The sequence below is a fragment of the Moschus berezovskii genome, chromosome 1, assembly GCF_049115385.1.
Source record: "Moschus berezovskii isolate FMDL1 chromosome 1, NW_MosBer_1.0, whole genome shotgun sequence".
In the NCBI taxonomy this organism is placed as follows: domain Eukaryota; kingdom Metazoa; phylum Chordata; class Mammalia; order Artiodactyla; family Moschidae; genus Moschus; species Moschus berezovskii.
In genome coordinates, this window is record NC_142460.1 from 45,771,516 (window position 1) to 45,793,579 (window position 22,064).

Sequence of the window (22,064 nt, forward strand, 5' to 3'; positions counted from 1 at the left end):
CCCAAATTTATGTCAATGACTCATCTGAAAATCAGGTCTTTGTACCACAGCATTAATGCTTCTAATTTGGTTTTTTGTTTCTTGAAGGAATGACTTAAGCAGTCCAGAAGGGGGCTGGAGCGAAGCACATTTTTAACATGGGAAGTCTGTTACTGGTGCCCTTCTACTGCTCCCCCAGCCTGGCCCCGCCATGACTCGGGATCCAAAATGGCCTCACCCCTCTCCAGCCCTGACACTTCCAGTGTCTGTCACCATCCTCCAAGGGAACCTTCCATTCCCCAAGTGCTGAAGAGCAAAAGAGGACCTTTAATCTGATTAAAATAATTCACAGTAAATTGCAAATCTCTTAATCCTCTTAGAGGCATTAACATTTTTTTTTAAATTGGGGAGGGAAAAGGAACTTGATACAACCTCTGATTGTTAGCATTTTTGTACAGAGTAAACAATAATATATTTTGCTTTATTCTGACAGAAATGGCTATCACATTGGCATGGCAATCTGCCCAGAAATCTGTCTCCAACCTGTCAAATTAACCCTGAGTTTTCTCTTAAGAATATCTATCCTTCTTCTACTTGTATTTGTTTGTTGTCCTTTTAAATTCCTGGTAAGAGGTCTTAAGGTTTGGAGGGATATCTCTGTAGGGATAATTTTTATGTTTTGGGTTTGTAAATCAGGGTCTATACCAAACAACAATCATAAACCCATTCCCTTTTAAAAAAAATCTTGATAAAGAGGATCAATCAGCAAAATAATAATAAAAACAACACTATTCATACTTAAATAGACTTTAGAACATGTCAAACACTGTTTTAAACACTTACTTACTTAACCTTCACAGCAACCCTATTATTCCCATTTCACTGATTAAGAAAACAGAAAAGTGAGATGAGCTATTCTTGTGACTTGACTGGGGAGCAATGAGACCAGATTTCAAACCTCTGTACCATTTTAACTCTGAAGCTTACAATCACTACACTCCACTGAGAGATACACCAATGAAAAACTCAAGGATGAATAATCTAGCTCACCATGCTGTTCTGAGGTTAAAAACTACAGAATTTAAATCCTGGAAGTGACCGAAATATCAGTTGCAATTCCAGCACTTTACAGGTGAAGAAACTGATTCACTCAGGGCATGGTGAAAAGCTACTTCGTGACAGATTCAAAGTCAGCGACAATCAAGTCTAAACCCAAGACATGTTTGCTTCCCTCACTTAAATACAGTTAGTCTCTAGAAAAATCACAGCAAAACCTACAAACTCCACATAAAGGCAAAATACAAAATTCTGTCCAATCCATTTAGTAGGATCCAGTCGGAGAAGGCAATGGCAAGCCACTCCATACTCTTGCCTAGAAAATCCCATGGACGGAGGAGCCTGGTAGGCTGCAGTCCATGGGTTTGCTACAAGTCAGACACGACTGAGCGACTTCACTTTCACTTTTCACTTTCACACATTGGAGAAGGAAATGGCAACCCACTCCAGTGTTCTTGCCTGGAGAATCCCAGGGAAGGGGGAGCCTGGTGGGCTGCCGTCTATGGGGTCACACAGAGTCGGACACGACTGAAGTGACTTAGCAGCAGCAGCAGCAGTAAATAGAAACTACTGAGAGCTCCCATTCATAAATTACTTACTAATTTGGCAATTTAGGTTTTTCCTCTTTCCAATTACTCACATCTCTGGTTCTAAAAGAATGAAATTTTATCTAAAAACAAGAGGGAGTATTAATTTCTTTTATAACCCCTGTCAAAGCAAATAAATTCTTGTACTGAATCAATTAATTCACTGAATGTGTTAGTTGTAACATTTAAATAGATATAGACCCTCATAGTTTGAAAGAAGACCTAGAAAAGTAAATGAAATACATGATGATGGTTAAGGTCACGGTTTTGCAGAGTTCTAGGGAAACACATGGGCTTCCCTTGTGGCTCAGCTGGTAAAGAATCTGCCTGCAATGCAGGACACCTGGGTTCGATCCCTGGGTTGGGAAGATCCCCTGGAGAAGGGAAAGGCTACCTACTCCAGTATTCTGGCCTAGAGAATTCCATGGACAGTCCATGGGGTCACAAAGAGTCGGACACGACTGTGTGACTTTCATCATCATTCATCATCAGGGAAACACATAATGCATGCATGCATGCTAACTAGCTTCAGTCCTGTTTGACTCTTTGTGACCCCATGGACTGTAGCCTGCCAGACTCCTCTGTCCCATGGAATTCTCCAGGGAAGAATACTGGATTGGGTTGCCAGTCCCTTCTCCAGGGGATCTTCCCAGCCCAAGAACTGAACCCTGGTCTCCTGCATTGCAGGCAGGTTCTTTATCACTAAACTGTGGTGGAAGACCCCAGGGAAACACAAAACGAGTACATCAAATCTACACTGGATGGTTGGAAGGGGTGGCAAAGGGTTGCTTCTGGAGAAACAGACACCTAATTTATTCAGTAGGCCAAACAGCAGTTGGGATCGGGGAAAAGGGAAGTAAAGGAGGAAAAGAAACAGAACTAGACAGAACAGTCCCAACCTGAGAAACAGCATTAGAAGAGTCAGAGGAATAAGAAGCTGAAGTTTGGTTCATAGGCAAGGAACCCTAATTAGGCAGGTGTGCTCTTGCCTAGAAAATCCCATGGATGGAGGAGCCTGGTAGGCTGCAGTCCGTGGGGTCGCTAAGGGTCAGACATGACTGAGCGACTTCACCTTCACTTTTCACTTTCACATATTGGAGAAGGAAATGGCAACCCACTCTAGTGTTCTTGCCTGGAGAATCCCAGGGATGGGGGAGCCTGGTGAGCTTCTGTCTATGGGGTCACACAGAGTCGGACACGACTGAAGTGACTTAGCAGCAGCAGCAATCAATATAATCAAATCAATAAGGCCAATACATCCAAAGACAAGGTATTCTCTCACAAGAAAATAAACTGCACATAACATTTCTGTGATTCACAGAAAAGGAAGAGTGCTTATATGGAAAGAATGGGGACAAGAAACGGACAATAAGAAATCAACAAGACTGAGGAAGGATAAGGGGAGGAGGGAGGTGGGAGGGGGGTTCGGGAGGGGGAACTCATGTACATCCGGGGCGGATTCATGTCAATGTATGGCAAAACCAACCAATATAATATTGTAAAATAATTAGCCTCCAATAAAAATAAAAATTTAAAAAAAAAGAAAAGTGAAAAAAATTAAAAGAAATCAACAAGACTTAGGCAAATTAGCCAATAGGTTTTCACTACATTTTCTTACAGGCTGCAGTTCTTAACTAAAGAAAAAATTTCCAAATACACATTTAAGTGAAGAATCCATTATTATTAGCAAGCTATTTTCTCAGAGCATCAAATGATGCTCATCTTTAAACATCCCTCGTGTGGACAATGAAATGTTGGTGACAGTTTCCAGCTTCAGATGAATCAGCTCTCATTGCTCAGGGCACATTACTGCTTCTGACCTCTTCCCCTGCCCGTGGCTTGACCTTCTTCCACTCCAGCATTATTCCCTGCCTCGTGCCTGTGAGAATCTCATATTATTCTCAAGCCATGGCTCTAGAATTTAGCATAAGGAGGGCTGCCCCTGATAGATGTCTAACATGAGTAATGCTCTTAATGACCCCCAATGGGACTCTGCCATATTTTCCCAGCAGGATGAGTCGTTGGAAGACAAAAAAGAAATTCTGCCCACTTTACAGTGAAACATAATGAAAACAAGAAATTTCTCCAGAGTGGAATGTTTTACTTAGATTTGGTAAGAAATGACCAGTTTGGGTTTTGGTGTTTGTTTGTTTGTTTTTAAGTTAACAAAAGTTTCTCCATATGTACTTCACTTTGCAGTATAGCTTGAACACCTGAGTAAATGATCTCATTTCTATGGTACCTAAAGAAATCCTCCAAATGTTATTTTAGAAATACATATGAATTATGCACAAAGTTTCCTCACAGAAATGCTAGATATGCTCTTAAAAGCTGTGCATTAATCAATAGCTTGTAAGTTAAATAACATTTTCACTGAAAAATTATTTCTGACATGCTTTTTCATTTCTCAATAATTTTCAATTGGCAATGATTACTGACCCTTTACATTAAGTGTCTCTCCTGGTAATATTTCTGTCAAACAGCTAATGATCTATAAAACAAATATGGGAAACTAGGTTTTAGACATGATCCTACAACAAATATATGCAGAAGGTAAAGGTTTCTTTGCAATTCAGCCTTAGCCCCAATTTTACTTCTATTTCTTCAGATTTCCTTAATGGTCATTCTCAACCTGTAATTCATATGCAACACAGTGGTGTGTCTCTTAATAGCAGTCAGTAAACTTTTAGATGGTCTCTGTTGATAATTTCCCCTCTTATTCAAGAATATATTTATTTATTCAAGTTCATCAGAGGCTCTTAGCTCATCAAAGGACTTGTGGTTTTGTTTTCTTTCTTTGTTAGCTTTAGGACAAAAGAATAAACATAAACAGTCAAACTGATCACTTTGCCTGGCTTAACAAATACTGTTTGTAAAATGTAAATAACTCCCAATAAAGGCAGAAGCTTTTGGTTAAATAAATAAGCCATTATCTAACTATTTAGCTAGTAACAATACAGTAAGGATGACCAAACACCAGAAAAGTAAAAGTTTCTAAAATGCTGAAGATAACAGAGAATGACGGGATACTGATTTTTTAGAGTAGGAGCAAACAGCAACAAATAAGTCAGTTCTCTATGAGATGGATGATGTAAAATTATAAATACAAAATGATGATCTGTTGGCCACAGTTGCTGTGATGACATATTGTTGTTGTTATTATTATTATTATTTGGACTTAAGTGTCCCCATTTGTCAGCTGGGAGATTTTACTTTAAAACATAGAGCTTTGCCTCTTCTTGAAAACTCTGAGAGTGTGTGTACATTAAGTCCACACATCTCCATGGCACCATCCAGTCAGCCATCCCTTAGACCTGATACAGGGCCTTGCTCTCATTGGCCCTGTACTAGCATTTGTTTTCAACCATTATTAAATATTATCAGAAAAGAAAAACAGTATCTCACAAATTGAATGTTTTCTTATCTTCCTTGCCAACAATCATTACTTCAGACCAGGAAGGGCAGTTTGAAGACGGTTCAGTGGTAAATGAAGGTGGGAAGATAAGTATCTAGCTTATTAAAATATTTTAAATCTCCTGATCCAGAAATGCATTATATTGCTAACTACTGACAGAACTTTTAAATGAAATCTTTATCTGAACACCAAGAAGAAGTTAAAAGTTATCTACATTTTTACTAAAAAATAAAACAGGATGCTCAACATCCATGTTACACTTTAGGACACTGACAAAATATATATTAAAAACAATAATAACAAAATAACATAACCAAGTGAAATGACTCTTTATGAAAAAAACAAAATTGGGAGAAAATGGATATCTTGTGTATGGAGAACAGAAAATTTAAAAAGAGCTTAACTGTCTACAAAATGGAAACAGTTTCATGTAGAAACTGGACTGAATTTACCACGGGTAGTTTGGAGGGTAAAACAGAGTCCAGTAGAATAGGAAATAGAGTTGAATTTTACCTTAATTAATGAGGAAATTTACACAAAAATTATAAATGGAATCTTCTATGATATGAGGTGATAATTCCTGTCATAGAAAGTAATGAGGGTAGGATAAAGAATAGTTGTTAGGATATTGCAGAGAGAGTAGAAGCATAGCAATAAAGCTGTTCTAAGGTACTGTTCAAATGATTCTCTGATAGGTTAAATATATATATATATATCATTATATTTAAATGTATTTATCTGTATACTGCTATGCATACATACCCTCAGAGAATATACCAAAAAGTAACTATCCTAGTTTCTAAGAATTATGGTTATCAAATTTATTTTTATCACCTCTTCTCCACTTGGCAGAAACTCTTTATGGTCCAAACACAGGCTGACAAGGAACTCATGTATTAAATTACCTATTGGTCAGTCAACCATTTAGCATATTTTCCTTAAGTGCAAGGAATGAGATTTTTTAAAATAATTTGTTACCTGGTAGGATTGATTAAATGAAAGAAAGAATGAATGCTATTATTAATGTCCTCTAAAATATTATAGGGTCATAAATGAAATTCCAAAACAACTTAACTGTAGAATCCATCTCTTCAAACAGTTATATCATTTTTTCAGATCACCACTCCTGGATGCACCTTTCTAATACTTCACTTTGCTCAACAAGACATTCTATACTTTCTTTCAACACTCTTTGGCAAGCTACTTATTTCAGAGAGAGTCTGCTAACTAAGTAAATTCTCTCATCAGTTCCCAAATGTAATTCTCCCTTCTCCCATCATATGAAAACATCTTTCACTCATAAACTGCCAACAATTCACTCCAGTGATTCAACATTCATTTTCCTGTCTATATGTACACAACCTGAATGTTGTGTTAAAAGCTCCTATACATTATCAGGTATGTCTGAAACATGCTTTAAAGTCTCTAACAGCAGCAAAGAAGAGAGTTGGTTAACAATAATTTTTAATTATTATCAAGATTGATAATCTTGATTTATCTAATCAAGAAAATCAAGATTGAAAGTCATGCTCCATTAATAATTAACATAGCATTATCAAATGCAAATAAATTGTAGGCTGCAAAGCAATAAATACATTCATTATAAAGTAGATTTTGACAGAGTAAAAACTTTAAGGTTGTGACCCCAGGTCTCATATAACAGAGAGCTTTAGATATGATATCATTTTGATGTTTGGTAAAGGGTAGGAAACTGGGGAAAATGTTCATTTTCATATAAACCTATGTATTCCAGTATTGTTGCCTGGAGACCCCCATGGACATAGGCCTGGCTGCAAAAAGTTGGACAGGACTTAGCAACTGAACACTAACAACAAAAGTCATAAACCTATGGACAAAGAGATGAGAACAGAAACGTACCATTCCACCTACACGTTTGGAAATAACTTTGGAAGACTATTGAGTTCAGCAGTGAAAGCAACATTTCAGAAATTACAATCTTTAATCTCAGAAAAACAATGTTTAATGAGACACATCTACTTAAAAGAGTAAGAAGAGCAAAAGAGTAACTTTTTTTTAAAAAAGACAACTGCATTACTTCTGAGTGTTGATTACAGTACAGGGATCATATTTACAAACACTACATTGTTTGGTTTCTGAAAAACTTGTCATCGGGCGATATAACTTTAAAGGGATAGTAACACCCAAAAAGAAAAAAATGTCCTTTTCATTATAGGGGACAGGAATGCAAAAGTAGGATGTCAAGAAACACCTGGAGTAACACGCAAATTTGGCCTTGCAGTACAGAATGAAGCAGGGCAAAGGCTAACAGAGTTTTGCCAAGAGAACGCACTGGTCATAGCAAACACTCTTCTAACAATACAAGAGAAGACTCTACACATGGACATAACCAGATGGCCAACACCGAAATCAGACTGATTACATTCTTACCAGCCAAAGATGGATAAGCTCTATAGAGTCAGCAAAAACAAGACCGGGAGCTGACTGTGGCTCAGATCATGAACTCTTTATTGCCGAATTCAGACTTAATTGAACAAACTGGGGAAAACCACTTAACCATTCAGGTATGACCTAAATCAGATCCCTTAAGATTATACAGTGGAAGTGAGAAATAGATTTAAAGGACTAGATCCAATAGACAGAGTTCCTGATGAACTATGGATGGAGTTTGGTGAATTGTACGGGAGACAGGGATCAAGACCATCCCCAAGAAAAAGAAATGCAAAAAAGTAAAATGGCTGCCTGAGGGGGCCTTACAAATAGCTGTGAAAACAAGAGAAGCAAAAAGCAAAGGAGAAAAGAAAAGCTATAAGCATCTGAATGCAGCGTTCCCAAGAATAGCAAGGAGAGATAAGAAAACTTTCCTCAGTGATCAATGCAAAGAAACAAAGGAAAACAACAGATTAGGAAAGACTAGAGATCTCTTCAAGAAAATTAGAGATACCAAGGGAACATTTCATGCAAAGATGGGCTCGATAAAGGACAGAAATGGTATGGACCTAACAGAAGCAGAAGATATTAAGAAGAGGTGGCAAGAATACACAGAAGAACTGTACAAAAAAGACATTCATGCCCCAGATAATCACGATGGTGTGATCACTCACCTAGAGCCAGACATCCTGGAATGTGAAGTCAAGATGGTCTTAGAAAGCATCACTATGAACAAAGCTAGTGGAGGTGATGGAATTCCAGTTGAGCTATTTCAAATCCTGAAAGATGATGCTGTGAAAGTGCTGCACTCAATATGTCAGCAGATTTGGAAAACTCAGCAGTGGCCACAGGACTGGAAAAGATCAATTTTCATTCCAATCCCATAGAAAGGTAATGCCAAAGAATGCTCAAACTGCCACACAATTGCACTCATCTCACATGCTAGTAATGATCAAAATTCTTCAAGCCAGGCTTCAACAATACGTAAACTATGAACTTCCAGATGTTCAAGCTGGTTTTAGAAAAGGCACAGGAACCAGAGATCAAATTGCCAACATCCACTGGATCATCGAAAAAGCAAGAGAGTTCCAGAAAAACATCTATCCCTGCTTTATTGACTATGCCAAAGCCTTTGACTGTATGGATCACAATAAACTGTGGAAAATTCTAAAAGAGATGGGAATACCAGACATCCTGACCTGCCTCTTGAGAAACCTGTATGCAGGTCAAGAAGCAACAGTTAGAACTAGACATGGAACAACAGACTGGTTCCAGACAGAAAAAGGAGTATCTCAAGGCTGTATACCGTCACCCAGATTATTTAACTTATATGCAGAGTACATCATGAGAAACGGGGAACTGGATGAAGTACAAGCTGGAATCAAGATTGCTGGGAGAAACATCAATAACCTCAGATATGCAGATGATACCACCCTTATGGCAGAAAGGGAAGAAGAACTAAGGAGCCTCTTGATGAAAGTGAAAGAGGAAAGTGAAAAAGTTGGCTTAAAGCTCAACATTCAGAAAACTAAGATCATGGCATCCAGTCCCATCACTTCATAGCAAATAGATGGGGAAATAGTAGAAACAGTGGCTGACTTTATTTTGGGCAGCTCCAAAATCACTGCAGAGCGTGACTGCAGCCATGAAATTAAAAGACACTTACTCCTTGAAAAGAAAGTTATGACCAACCTAGACAGCATATTAAAAAGCACAGACATTACTTTGTCAACAAAGGTCCATCTAGTCAAGGCTATGATTTTTCCAGTAGTCATGTATGGATGTGAGAGTCGGACTATAAAGAAAGCTGAGTGCAGAAGAACTGATGCTTTTGAATTGTGGTGTTGGAGAAGATTCTTGAGACTGCAAGGAGATCCAACCAGTCCATCCTAAAGGAGATCAGTCCTGGGTGTTCATTGGAAGGACTGATGTTCAAGCTGAAGCTCCAATACTTTGGCCATCTGATGTGAAGAGCTGACTCATTTGATAAGACCCTGATGCTGGGAAAGATTGAGGGCAGGAGGAAAAGAGGACGACAGAGGATGAGATGGTTGCATGGCATTACCGACTCAAGGGACATGAGTTTGGGTGGACTCTGGGAGTTGGTGATGGACAGGGAGGCCTGGCATGCTGCGGTTCATGGGGTTGCAGAGCAGGACACGACTGAGCGACTGAACTGAATTGAATCACATATTCTAACCAAGATGTTGCCTAATATATTTTATATATCATATTACTAATTATACTATTTTCACACTCAAAAAAACACTCTTTTGCGACCCTGTGAATTTGAGCCCACCAGTCTCCTCTGTCCAGGGGATTTCCCAGGCAAGAATACTGAAGTGGGTTGCCATTTCCTTCTCCAGGGGATCTTCCGGATCCAAGATCGAACCAAGACTCCTGCATTGTGAGCAACTCTTTACTGCTGAGCCACCAGGGAAACCCTGCTTGGTTTTTACTATTAATATCTCAAACTTACGCCACAAACTGAACACACTGAATTCCATCAGATCATGTTATGGGGGTGCACTTATATTTCTGTGATCTAATCGTGTATATTATCAGGGTTGCACTCTTTTTTGTTACTTACCGTGTGACAAGCAGAAGAAGGGAACAGTCAATGAAATATACCAGAAAAATCCATCATCTAAAAGGGAACTAAAACAGCCTGGCAGCACAATCAAGTTCCCTCACAAAAACAGCATCTTGGACTTGTTATATATACACATTTTATACTGTTTCATCTACAATCATTTTCCCATAAGGGAACAGTGTAGTGTGTATAATGGTGAAGACCCCAAATTCCAGGATCAGACTGGTTTTAAATTCTGACTCCACCACACTAGATGACCGACCAGTCAAGGAAGTAAACTTTTCTGAGCCTCATTTTTCCATACTGATAAGCAGGGATAACATCCATGCCTTCATTCTTAATGTGGAATCAAATAAGATGTGTAAGCAATGTGCCAGTCTGTAACTTTATATGTTTAGACTATAATAATTATTATTAGATATATTGATTCCTAGCCTTGAGATTCAGTATACGTATTTGGATCCATACCTCATCATTTAATTATTTTTTCATTATCCGGCTATATATACACGTGTATATATCTAGATATATAATATATTTAATAACCGTGTGTGGTTATTTAAGGGCTTTGTTCAATTTATCAAATACAAAATAGTGAATGGGTAATTTTGAATATGGGGTCCTAAGAAAGAATGAGTTCCTGGGATGGAATGATGCTTAGCAAGAGAAAAAGACCAAATAATGCAGTGCTCCTCTTGGGACATACTTAATCTAAATAAAAGTTGACTTCGTGATGCATCTATTAATTCCAAAGTATTAGCTGATGAAAAGCAACAATCTTGTCAGTGAAATGCCCCTCTTCTCTGTGTAGTATTCAAGCTTCTGCCCATCTCCCATTTTCTTTCTACATCTTTAGGTTTTGGCAATATACTAAGTTCATTAATTTAAGCAAATTCCAATTCCAAACTTAACACCAGATTGCTAAGGAAATGTTCACTTCTTTTCAAATATGAGGGAGAAAAACAGATGAGTCTATCTCTCACAGGCTGTACAAGCCAGTTTACTTTAGTCAGACAACTTGCTAATTGAATGGTCTGGAAATACTGAAATTACTTCCCAATCCAGGCAACTGAAGTAGTTTAAAGTTACTCAGAGGTGTGCAGTTAACACTTACAAATGCATTTTAACACTTTGATATATGAACAAACACCATTTCAGTGAAGTTTCCGAGTCGTAGAAGACTGCCTTTTAAGTCAAGCCTGAGTAAACAAAAGCAGCTTTAGATCAGTAAGACTAAAAAGTGTACATTTTATATTTCCTTTATATAGGAAAGGAATTGAAGGCAGACACTTTTAACCAAACTAAAACCTAGTATATCGTTAGTGGAAGAAAGCAATCACATGCTAAAACAGAAAACAGAGCATGAATGTTATTGAAGTTTGGAGATTAAATTTTGAGAAAGTACCTCATTAGCACCATCTGATACCAAATAATCTTGAAACAGACAAGTGTAGCCTGATTCACTCACTCATTGGCCCCATTTTCTTTTCAAATTCTACCGGGGATTGCTAATGACAGAAAAGGGCCTCGGTCACATAGGTGGAGAAAAAATAAAACTCAGCCTCTGTCTCCTCTTCTGTTAACAACCAGGAATGAGCTTACCAAGTTGACATTTTTTTCCATAATGGTGCATAAGTTATAACTATACATAACACGCGACAAAGAACCTGATGGTTATAGATGCATATCTCTTATTATTTTCATTGAAATTTTCAGCTAAATCAAGAGAGAGATAACATATGCCTTAAATGATTTTTAAACTACTAAAAGGTCATATGTAATGATTTTATTACTTCTAAAATAATTTTCCTCATATTAAATGAAGAATCTATAGGGAATTCTTTGTCAGTCCCATGGTTAAGACTCTGTGTTTTCACTGCTGAGGGCCTGGGTTCAATCCCCAGTCGGGGAATTAAGTTTCCACAAGCTGTATGGCATAGTCAAAAATTAAAATAAAAAAGAAGAATCTACAGTGTTTCAGGGATACAAACTCAGTCTCATATTGTTTAGCAGAACCTCTTGTCTGACAGAAAGTTAGCCATGAGCCACTAGAGGCATCCCAGTCAGCTGCCATATCCAATAGCTATGAACCAACACGGCCCCAAACATACCATCAGTACTCTAAAATGGTCAGGGGACCGGAAAAAACCCCCCACTGGCTGACTGGAAGGATTTGTGCCCCATTCTGGCACTCACGCATGCCTCACACTAGCTATCATGTCCTTAGATAACCTTTGTTTCATTGGCTCCTTAAATGTTCATAAATATTCTATGAACACATATATCTAATTATAATAGGCTGAATTATAGGAAGAATATGCACATCACAGCCTCTGGTTATAAAACCTGCAGTTGTCAATTAAGACTGTCAATCAATGACCAGCTGGATTAAAAACTCTACACCTCAGCGGTCTGGGCCGCTGCCTTCCTAGGCCGTGGCCCACCTCTGTCTTGAGGTGTTTTCTCCGTTCTCTCTTAATCTTCAATAAACTCTCTTGCAGCAGGTGAGAACTCAAGATTCTTCTTTGCCAAGAACCAAGCCCCATGGAAGACGGGTCTCCTGACTCTCTTCCACTAACACCTCTTGCAAATAGCTGAGAGAAAGTTCTAGACTCCACGCTCCTTTCATGGCTGACTGTGGATAAGCAGTCCCTGGTTTTCAGGGCATGTACAGATGAGCTGAACACGGGCACAGGTGACCCATACCTCGAACTTGACACTTTCTGAAATCCAATCAAGGGCATTTTGAGAAAGTGTAACCATGAGCTACTACTTTCTGGAATTGCTTTAAAAATATGTTTTCTAATACAGAAGACTAACATGATAAAAAAAAATAGGTCCCAGAAATATACTGTATTATTACTACTTCCTATATGCTGCATATAAATCACCCACTGGATACAAAAAATATATATTCCCACTTAAGGCAGAACCACACTGCTCTGCTGACATTTGCCTGTATCCGTTGGTGGTGCTTTTTAATGGTTCATTTACCTGTCAAACTAGGTGACAGGCATTAGGCCTATAGACTATTCAGCATCAAACTCACAATCCAAGAACCTTGTCTACCACTGTTTACCTTCTATACATTCTCCTCCTTTAATAAAATAAGTTAATTAAAGAAAATAAACAGATATTCTTTTCTGGCTCTAAGCCATGGACAGCTGTGAACACCAAAGAGGTAAGGTACTTCTCTCGCTGAATGAAATCAGAAAGATATGCACAGTCATGCTGTTCAAAATATTGTTTTTTATGTGTGGAACAACATTGCTGTAAGACGTTTGGAAGCCAAGTAAAATCACAGAAGTAAGGGAATTCGGAGCGGTCTGTTTTGGTTTAAGCAAAAGGAGACTGAGCTCCCCCATGAAGCAAGCAACATGACACCTTCTAGCATTAGAAATAGCCTTTTGGATGGCTAAAGAGAGAAAGAGAGAAGCAATGGAGTGAGGATCAAAGCTATCTCCCTGTACACTACAGATAATCTTTTTTCTTCTTCTACAACAGCAAGATTGAAGGAAAGGGCTGAAGGTAGAGGGAGAAGGGGGAAAGGAAACCATCCTAATCCAGAATTGTAAAGGAAGGAGGTGGCCTTTGATCTCCACAGGATGGCAACTTTATTGGCTATGCATAAGCAGTTTCCAACCAGCTGATCAACCAGGTATTAACACACAACACCCTTCCATGATCAGTAACCATGAAGTGAGTCATCTGTGAACAGCAGTCAAGCAGAAGGCTCATCTGCTACTAAATGACCACCAGCCCATGCCCAACCCAGAGAGGAAAAAGCAACCCCAGGGGAAATGATTGCTTCTCCACAGGCTCTTCCCTGATAAGCACCAATTATTTGCCTTGGGACTCAGAACAAAATCTTTCCTCAAGTGTGCATGAATTAGGATGGCATTCATTTTTCAAAATACAACTTGGAATTGTGTGTTTCCACATCACCAGAAGTCATTGTTCTGACTTCTGTTCAGTCTCTATTTTTAAGCATGCCAGAAAATGCAGACATGATAAAGGCTGGATGTGAGTTGACCAAAGGTAAAGAATCACTGTCTTAGCTGGTGATCTAAAAATTTGAAGATCGTTTACTTAATGGCAGGATAAGAAAAGCCTCCCTTCCAAATTCTCAAGTGTTCAAACCACAGTCTTGTTTAGGTGGATCTGGTGGACGTGCTTTAAAATTAAACAATGATTGAGCTATAATCTTTCTTCTTTTAAATCCTTCATTTGTCTCTTTCAACTAGGAAAGTGCACAGTGGTTAAGGGTTTTGGAATCAACTTGGTTCAAATCCCCTCTCATCTGTATCTCCTAACATCCCTATGATGTTATAACTATAAAACACAGATAAAGTAATATTTTACTAATAATAGCACCTACGTCATAGGGTTCTTACAAGCATTAAATAAGATAATGGTGAATGCTCAAAAAATGATAGTCATATCTTCATAGCAACAGTAGTAGTCATCATCATAAAGTTTCTTAGGGTACCCCAGAATTTGAACATGATCTCGTTTTTTTATTATTATTATTATTTCTTTCACTTTACTGGTCTCCTCTAAGCAAAAACATTGTGATACAGAAGGTAACTACTTAGCTTTTCACTCCACTAAATAAACTGAAGCAATCAACATTTTAAAGTCTTATTAAATTAGCAGCTTTAAAAAAATTATACAAATTCATTAAAGATTTAGACTACTCCTTTGTTTCCAAATGATTCCTCTTCCAAACTACTGTTTTAAAAAAATTTCTAGCTCTTTATATAGTTGTTAAACATACAGCATATGCCTTGACATCAATTTTTCAAGAGTCCACTTTTCAGATTTGCTTTCTGTGCTATGTGTGGTCAGAGGGGTGCACTCAGATTTGGCTGCTCTATCTACTGCCACTCCTCCTCCTCCTATAGCTTAAAACTTAATTATAGATTAATTTTGGGTCTGGTTCTTCTACTGTATTTCTCTAGACTTCGGCTTCTACTGTCTTTTTTTCCTTTCTTATTACCAAATTTCTTAATTTCAAATTACCTAAGGCCTAATTTTTCAGTAAAATTTTTATTTCCTTATATTTTTTCCATAAGAAATCAAGCATTCAAGACAGTTGTATTTTTGTTTTCAAGAATTAAACATTTTTCAAAAGCCAGAAATTAACATGAGGATTACTCTAGCATCTCTTATAAACACAGAAAATGATACATACTCAACTATTTGCAATCTTCATTGGCAAGCTATTATTCTAAGTTTCCCAGCCAATTTTATACCTCTTGCCCAGTATTTTAAATTATGCCTACTCCATGTAAAATAAATAAATAACTATGATTACAGCTGTGAAGTTTAGCATTTCGTATCACTAATTCACACAAGAATATTTCACTTGTCACAGTGAAGACTAAAGGGAAATTTCAGATAAACTTACTGTTCTGAGACATTTTAATTGCAATTATCTAAAGAGGGCCCATTATCGAGAAATAGTATGTTTTAAAAGATGTCACAGTATTCAGGAAAGTATATTTAAAAGCTAACAAGTTTATTTTAAAATAAGAAATTACCGGAATTGCCAAAAAATCTTCCAGTTAGAGAGAGACCATAGATCCAGATAAATGGATTACGGAATGAAACTTTCCTAAAAAATAATAAAAAGACTCTCCCCCACCCCCAAAAAAGCAGAAAGAGCACTAGTGAATTTCCACTTCATTTGAAGTTCCCATCTCATCATAAGTCTGAACTGAAATTCAATCACTTTTTTCACTTAAAAGCAGGTCTTAGCAAATGGAGTTGAGGAGAGGAAGTCCATAAAGAAGGAAACAATGTTTAGAATCAGGTCCTGAGAGATCACACAGGTTGTTGTTTTTTTTTTTCCCAGTGCTATTCCATCTGCTCCCCTCACCAAAAGTCTAGCTCTCCATAGAAAAGAAATGAGGTATAAAAACATTAAAGAAACTCACTATAAAAAGTATTTCTAAAGAAATACTTATTTTTTCAAAATCTTAGTTTCCTAGAATAAAAAGTTATATATTGTAGCATTAGTGTAATAAAAGGCTACAAAAAGCAAACATATAATATTTGATGTTAAGTATGACATCAACACATCAACATGAAGTGTATATAATCTGTTTGAAGAAAACTATAGGACTTTGGTAAGTTGGCAGTCAGATTAAAAAAAAGAAAAAAAGAACTGACAACGAATAGATGCTTTTACAGGTTAAATCTTGTTGAAGGTACCTTAGCCCCTCGGTACACTTTGATTTATTTAAACTCACCACATTTCTCTTAAATACACTCCATTAACAAGTGATAGACTGTGATCTTAGGCTTGAGGCAAGATATGAAACACAATCTTTCAAGAACTTCATTCATTCCCTGTCCAGGTGTCTTGAGCACGCCCAACTCGACTTATCTGAGTTCTGTGAAGGCTTACTCAAATCAATAAGATGGCTTTAGAATAGCACACTCCCATGAAATCTCCTCAGCAGGCCAATAATTTGGCCTCCCCAAGTTCAAATGCACAGCAGGAGTTAAAGTCAGCAGAAGAGCAAGGAACAGCTTCAGGTTAAATATGAGAGAGCATCTCACAAGGACACACCTCTGACCCTGCCAACAAAGTAGACGGCCACACCTATTGGAAATTTAAGACTTATGAAAATCATCAGTGACTTCAGCAGAAAATTAACTTAGAAAAACAAAGCCAGAAATCATTTCAGGTCTAAATGATTTATATCTATGTAAACTGCAAATCTCAGATACTAGGTGCTCATCAAATTACAAAATCTGAGAGGGCAGTAGACACACTCCAAGATATTTCTCCAAGTGAAGACAGAGAATTTGCACACTGACGTGACCAGCTTTCAGTGATACCCTATTAGTGTGACCCTATCTTTAATCTACAGCCATGATAAAATGTCCCAACATATACAAACTCAGCTCAAACAGTGACTAATGACCATTAATCCTCCTATCTTCAGTAATCTGGCTCTCCAGTCATTTATCACACTGACACTTCACTTTACACACGTGAATAAACTTTAACTGAGAAGGTGAATCAACAAAAACCTCAAAGGTATCTGAAGCTGTAAATTAAACTAGGGGGAGACGCGGCAAAGACAGACAAATAGAGAGATCAGATCTGAATGTTTCTGATTTGCATCCTCGCCGAGTCCTGGGGGTGGGGAACTTTCCAATCATTCAGACCTGCAAACTAAGAAGAAAAAAAAAAAAAAAAAAACTACAGTAGAGAAAGGGGAAACTGAAGTAAGAAGAGGTGGCCCCAGAGAGTTGGTTTCATCTAGTCATCTTCCATCGTGACATATATGAAAACTTCAGTTTTCTTCAAAGAAAATGTTATTTCTCATTTAGTTTCATTGCAAAGGTTCCTTTTAGTCAGAAAGCATATCTCGTGGGCTGAAACTATTTTAAGGGTTTATTCGCTATCATTTGGCTGATGTATGTTTTTCTTTTACTTATTTCCTTAAGCAAAATCCTTCTTCAAAATATAGACTATGGCCATAGACCACAAAAATCTCAAAGCAACCTCTCAAAACTGTTTCATAATCATGGAAACTGAGTGACTCTAACCTACAGGCCTTGATGCAACTTGAAGCTCAGTACAGGACTATAAAAAATTCCCTGAGGTGCAGTGTGTGTGTGTGTGTGTGTGTGTGTGTGTGTGTGTGTGTGTGGTGCAGTGTGAGTGTGTGTGTGGTGTGTTTTAAGGCCTGAAATCGGATCCTTGATTGAAACCAGAATCTACCAAAAAGAAAGAAAGAAAAGTTGAGTCGTGGCTCTGTTCCCCCATACTAAAAGTTTCTTAGGGAGTGTCAGAAAACTATTGGTAAGTGTAGATGCAGTGTACACTCTAAGGTCAGACGTACCCCACTGCAGCATCCTTCCAACGGTGCATATGAAAAGTTTCCATACTATTTAATGAATCCCCCAAATCCTAAACCCAGCCTTCCCTTGCCAATGAATATTCCCAGGCAACTAAGTGTTCCCTTTCTGATACTTGCAACCGCCTGTTTCCCTTCCAAACTCAGCCAGCCAGAGTGGCTAGTTTATATCCTACCGTAAGAAGGAGTTATTTCCTGAAGTTTCTTCAGCATCGAATTTAATTACAGACTTCGGTTACATAAAACAACTACTAATAACCCGTTTGCTCGGAAGAGGAGGGGCGAATAGCACGACCAGGTTCAGGAATCCTGGCGGGTTCCTGAGCTACCGCTCCCTGGGCGCACAGCTCCCTTCCTCAGGGACGCGGCCGAGCCATCGGACTGACTCTGGCTCATCCTCAGGGCCCAAGCTCACCGCCACCCGCTGCCTCTTCCACCCCGCGCTCAGACGTGCGTTCGCCCGGAGAGATCTGGGCGTGCCTCGAACTTGGCAAAAGGCCTAGGTCTGCGAAGAGGCTTGGAGGGTCTTGGGGGATGGGGGAATGAGGACAGCACAAAGTATCATCTAAGAACCCTTTCGTCTAAAACTCCTGCCAGGGGTCGGGCCCCTCCGGCCTTGGAAGGAGGCAGAGGTCGCCAAAATTCAGCTCGGGGCTGATTTGGGAAAGTGGAGAGGAGGCGTGCAAGGGGGGAATGAAGGGTGAAGAAAGACGACGCGGGGTTACCTGAACAGAGACATATTAATCCAAAGAGGTAAAAGTGAGCAGGCTCCGCGATCATTGTCCTCGGGTGGATCCTGCATACAGTCTCATGCCAAGAGGAGGGGGTAAAAATGAGGTCCCCAAATTTATGAAGCCACACACCACACACACTACACACAAAGGCTTAATATAAGCAACGTGGGTCAATCCGCCAGGAGTTTTCAGGGCAATTACTGGTCCACCTTTCCGGACGCTTGTCAATATCTCAGAGCCCTCTGCAGACTAAGAATTCCAAGGTTTGCCTTCTCTGGCGCCAGAGTTTCCGAGGCGGCTCGGCCACTTCCAAGGACCATCCAAAGCGAACAACAAAGAGCCGAAGCAGAAGAGCAGTTGTGCGGTTTCCTTCCTCCGCGATCTCTCCAAGCCTCCCGGCGTGCGCCCCCACACTGTGCGCCCGAGCGCCGCGGCGAGGGCCGGCGCGGCGGCAAAGTTGGGGTGTGAGAACGGATTAGGGCGAGCCGAAAAGTGCTTCTCCGTTTACGGGCGAGCCCAGTCAACAGCTGGCCGCCCGCGCCGGCGGCAAAGGCAGCGGCAGCACTTCTGGAGAGCAGGCACAGGGTGCCGGGGGTGTGCCTGGGTGACTCGGTGCGCTGGGGGCGAGCAAGGGGGCGGTGCGGCGACAGTGGTTCCCTGGGCGGGCCCTTGCTCCCATCACTTGGGGGATGCGGGGGGCACGGAGGACGGCAGCCGGTCCGCGGGCACACTCGCGCCTCCCGGGCGCTCCCAGCCCAGAGCTGCGCTCACCATCCCTCAGATCCCGCGCCGCTGGGGCGTGCGCGCAAAGCACCCCGAACTCTCCGCGGCTGGGACGCCGGAGCCCAAAGTTCCAGGCGGCGGCTGCCCGCAGCCCAGCTCGTGGCAGCTGCAGGGAGGCAGCTCCCGGACCTCCCCGGGGTAGCGGAGAGGGGCGAGGAGCGTGCCGCTGCGGGTGGGAGTGCCGGCCGCCGCGGCTCACCCGAGCTCCGCCGGGATCAGCGGCGTCTGAAGTTTCTGCTCTCACGCTGCCCCTTCTCTGGCTCGGTCGTTTGTGGGTTTCCCCCACCTTCCCCGCGGCTCCCAGTTTCCTCCCTCTCTTTCCCGGCCCGAGAACACTTAAAGGGGCCGCGCGGTCCTTTCCATGCGTCAGGTTACACTCTCCAGACGCCGCCCTGGCAAGTTCTGCTTGTTAATATTTCCATACACGAGCCAGGGTGCCCGACTGCGCCCTCAGGTGAGAAATCAAATTGCTCAGGATCACAAATCCGAGCGAATGGGAACTTGCCTTGTTTCTCTTGCCACCCCTGGCTCCCCTGCACCTTTCTCCAAATGGAACCTCCCAGCCAAAGACTTCAAAAATCCTCCGGTCCAGCTTAACCTCTTCCCTACCGCTTCCAGGAGTTGAAATGAACTCTCAGATAACTGTCTTCACCCTTCCCTAGTCCCATTAAAACAGGAAAAAAAAAAAAAAAAATCAAATATGGGCAAACGAACCTTTGGGATAGGAAGCAGGGAAATAACTACGTAAAATGTATCAGCAGATGGGCACTGTATTACGAAAATCAGTTTATTTTACACTGTGGTTGTTGAGGCTCTTGTAGAAAGACTACCCAACTCCTCGAGGGGCGCAGGGGTGGGTCCTGGGGACCTTTTTTTTTTGTAACCAAATACCTCTCCTTCAACTTCATTGACTCTCAGTATCAGAATGCTAACCATGGGGAGGTAACTAAGGAAGAAGAAATAATGCAAAAAACATCCTTGACTACTCTGGAGTTTGTTCTTATAGGAGAAGCCATTCGGTGTTTCAAAACCAAAGGTGTGGGCTTTAACATCCCATGCACCTCGCCCTAAAATACCAACCAACCAGTTATTATCTGTTACCAGGCCAGATCTCCGTTTTCCCTTCTGAAACAGAAACTCTTGAGATATTCACAAGTCCAAAGCAAAACAAACCTATCACATTTGATGGGTGTTATTGTATTTATTTTTCTTCCTTTCTGTTAAAAAACACACTATACAAAACCACCCAAGACATGGTGTGAAGTGAAGTGAAAGTCACTCAGTCGTGTCCGACTCTTTGTGACCCCATGGACTGAATTCTCTAGGCCAGAATACTGCAGAGGGCAGCTGCTCTCTTCTCCAGGGGATCCTCCTCCCAACCCAGGAATCGAACCCAGGTAGCCCCATCGCAGGTGGATTCTTTATCAGCTGAGCCACAAAGGAAGTTGCTGCATGCTAAGTTGCTTCAGTGGTGTCCAACTCTTTGCGACCCTATGGACTGTAGCCTTGAGGCTTCTCTGTCCATGGGATTTTCCAGGCAAGAATACTGGAGGGGTTTGCCATGTCCTCCAAAGACATGGTGAGTGCCCAATAAATGGTAGATACTGGTATCAATACTTTGGCCATCTGATGCAAAGAGACAACTCATTGGAAAAGACCCTGATGCTGGGAAAGATTGAAGGCAAAAGAGAAGAAGGCGGCAGAGGATTAGATGGTTGGATGGCATCATTGACTCAATGAACATGAGTTTGAGCAAACTCTGGCAGATAGTGAAGGACAGGGGTGCCTGGCATAGTCCATGCAGTCACAAAGAGTCCGACAGGGTTTAGCAACTGAACAACAACAACAGCATTGGTATTTAGAGCTGTTATGTGCATGTGTGTGCTAAGTCGCTTCAGTCACGTCCAACTCTTTGTGACCCTATGGACCATAGCCTGCCAGGCTCTTCTGTCTATTCTCCTCTGTCTATTCTCCAGGCAAGAATACTGGAATGGGTTGCCATGCCCTTCTCCAGGGGATTTTTCCGACTCGGGATGGAACCCATGTCTCTTATGTCTCCTGCATTGGCAGGCGGGTTCTTTACCACTGTTATACTTCTCAATAAATTATTATGTGCCAAGTTATTTATAAGAAGTTCAAGATGCTTATTTGTCATCTATCAGGAAATACCAGAACCTGCTTTCAGTGGTTGACTCTGGAAAAGAGAATGCACGATAGGTGGAGAGATGGGAATGGATTTATGCTTTTCTAAATACTGCTGTACATTTTTTAAAGTGAGCACATGCATTACCTAACAAAAGATACAGTTTTAAAAGTGAATCATACGTTCATTTTAGTTGCTGATGGTACAACCAATGACCTTGGAGCAGGATTTTGTACAAAGAAACTCTGGTTCACAGCACCTATCTCTGAAAGTGAAAGATAGTTTAATCCTGAGAAAGCTGACTGAAAATTCAGTAAACAGGCTGGAGATAAGAATTCAAAGACTCCAGCCAAAACCTTTCCAGCAATAAAAAAAAACAAGAATGTGCAGTAAATGCTGAAAAACATACATTGATTCAGGCTTTGTGAAAGGATATTTAGTGAGAAACATAGAATATGTCTTTTCTTTCTCCCCTTGGGCTAAAACCT

At 40.4% G+C, this 22,064-nt stretch overlaps 1 protein-coding gene across 1 annotated transcript in view; it reads right to left on the reverse strand.

The window, feature by feature from the left end:
- Positions 1 to 19,080, reverse strand: part of ROBO1 (roundabout guidance receptor 1) — a 478,536-nt gene extending 459,456 nt beyond the window's left edge. The window contains exon 1 of the mRNA XM_055410221.2: positions 18,642 to 19,080. Coding sequence (XP_055266196.2) covers positions 18,642 to 18,696 — 55 coding nt within the window. The 5' untranslated portion in view covers positions 18,697 to 19,080. The remainder of the gene's footprint in view (positions 1 to 18,641) is intronic.
- Positions 19,081 to 22,064: the final 2,984 nt, after the last annotated feature.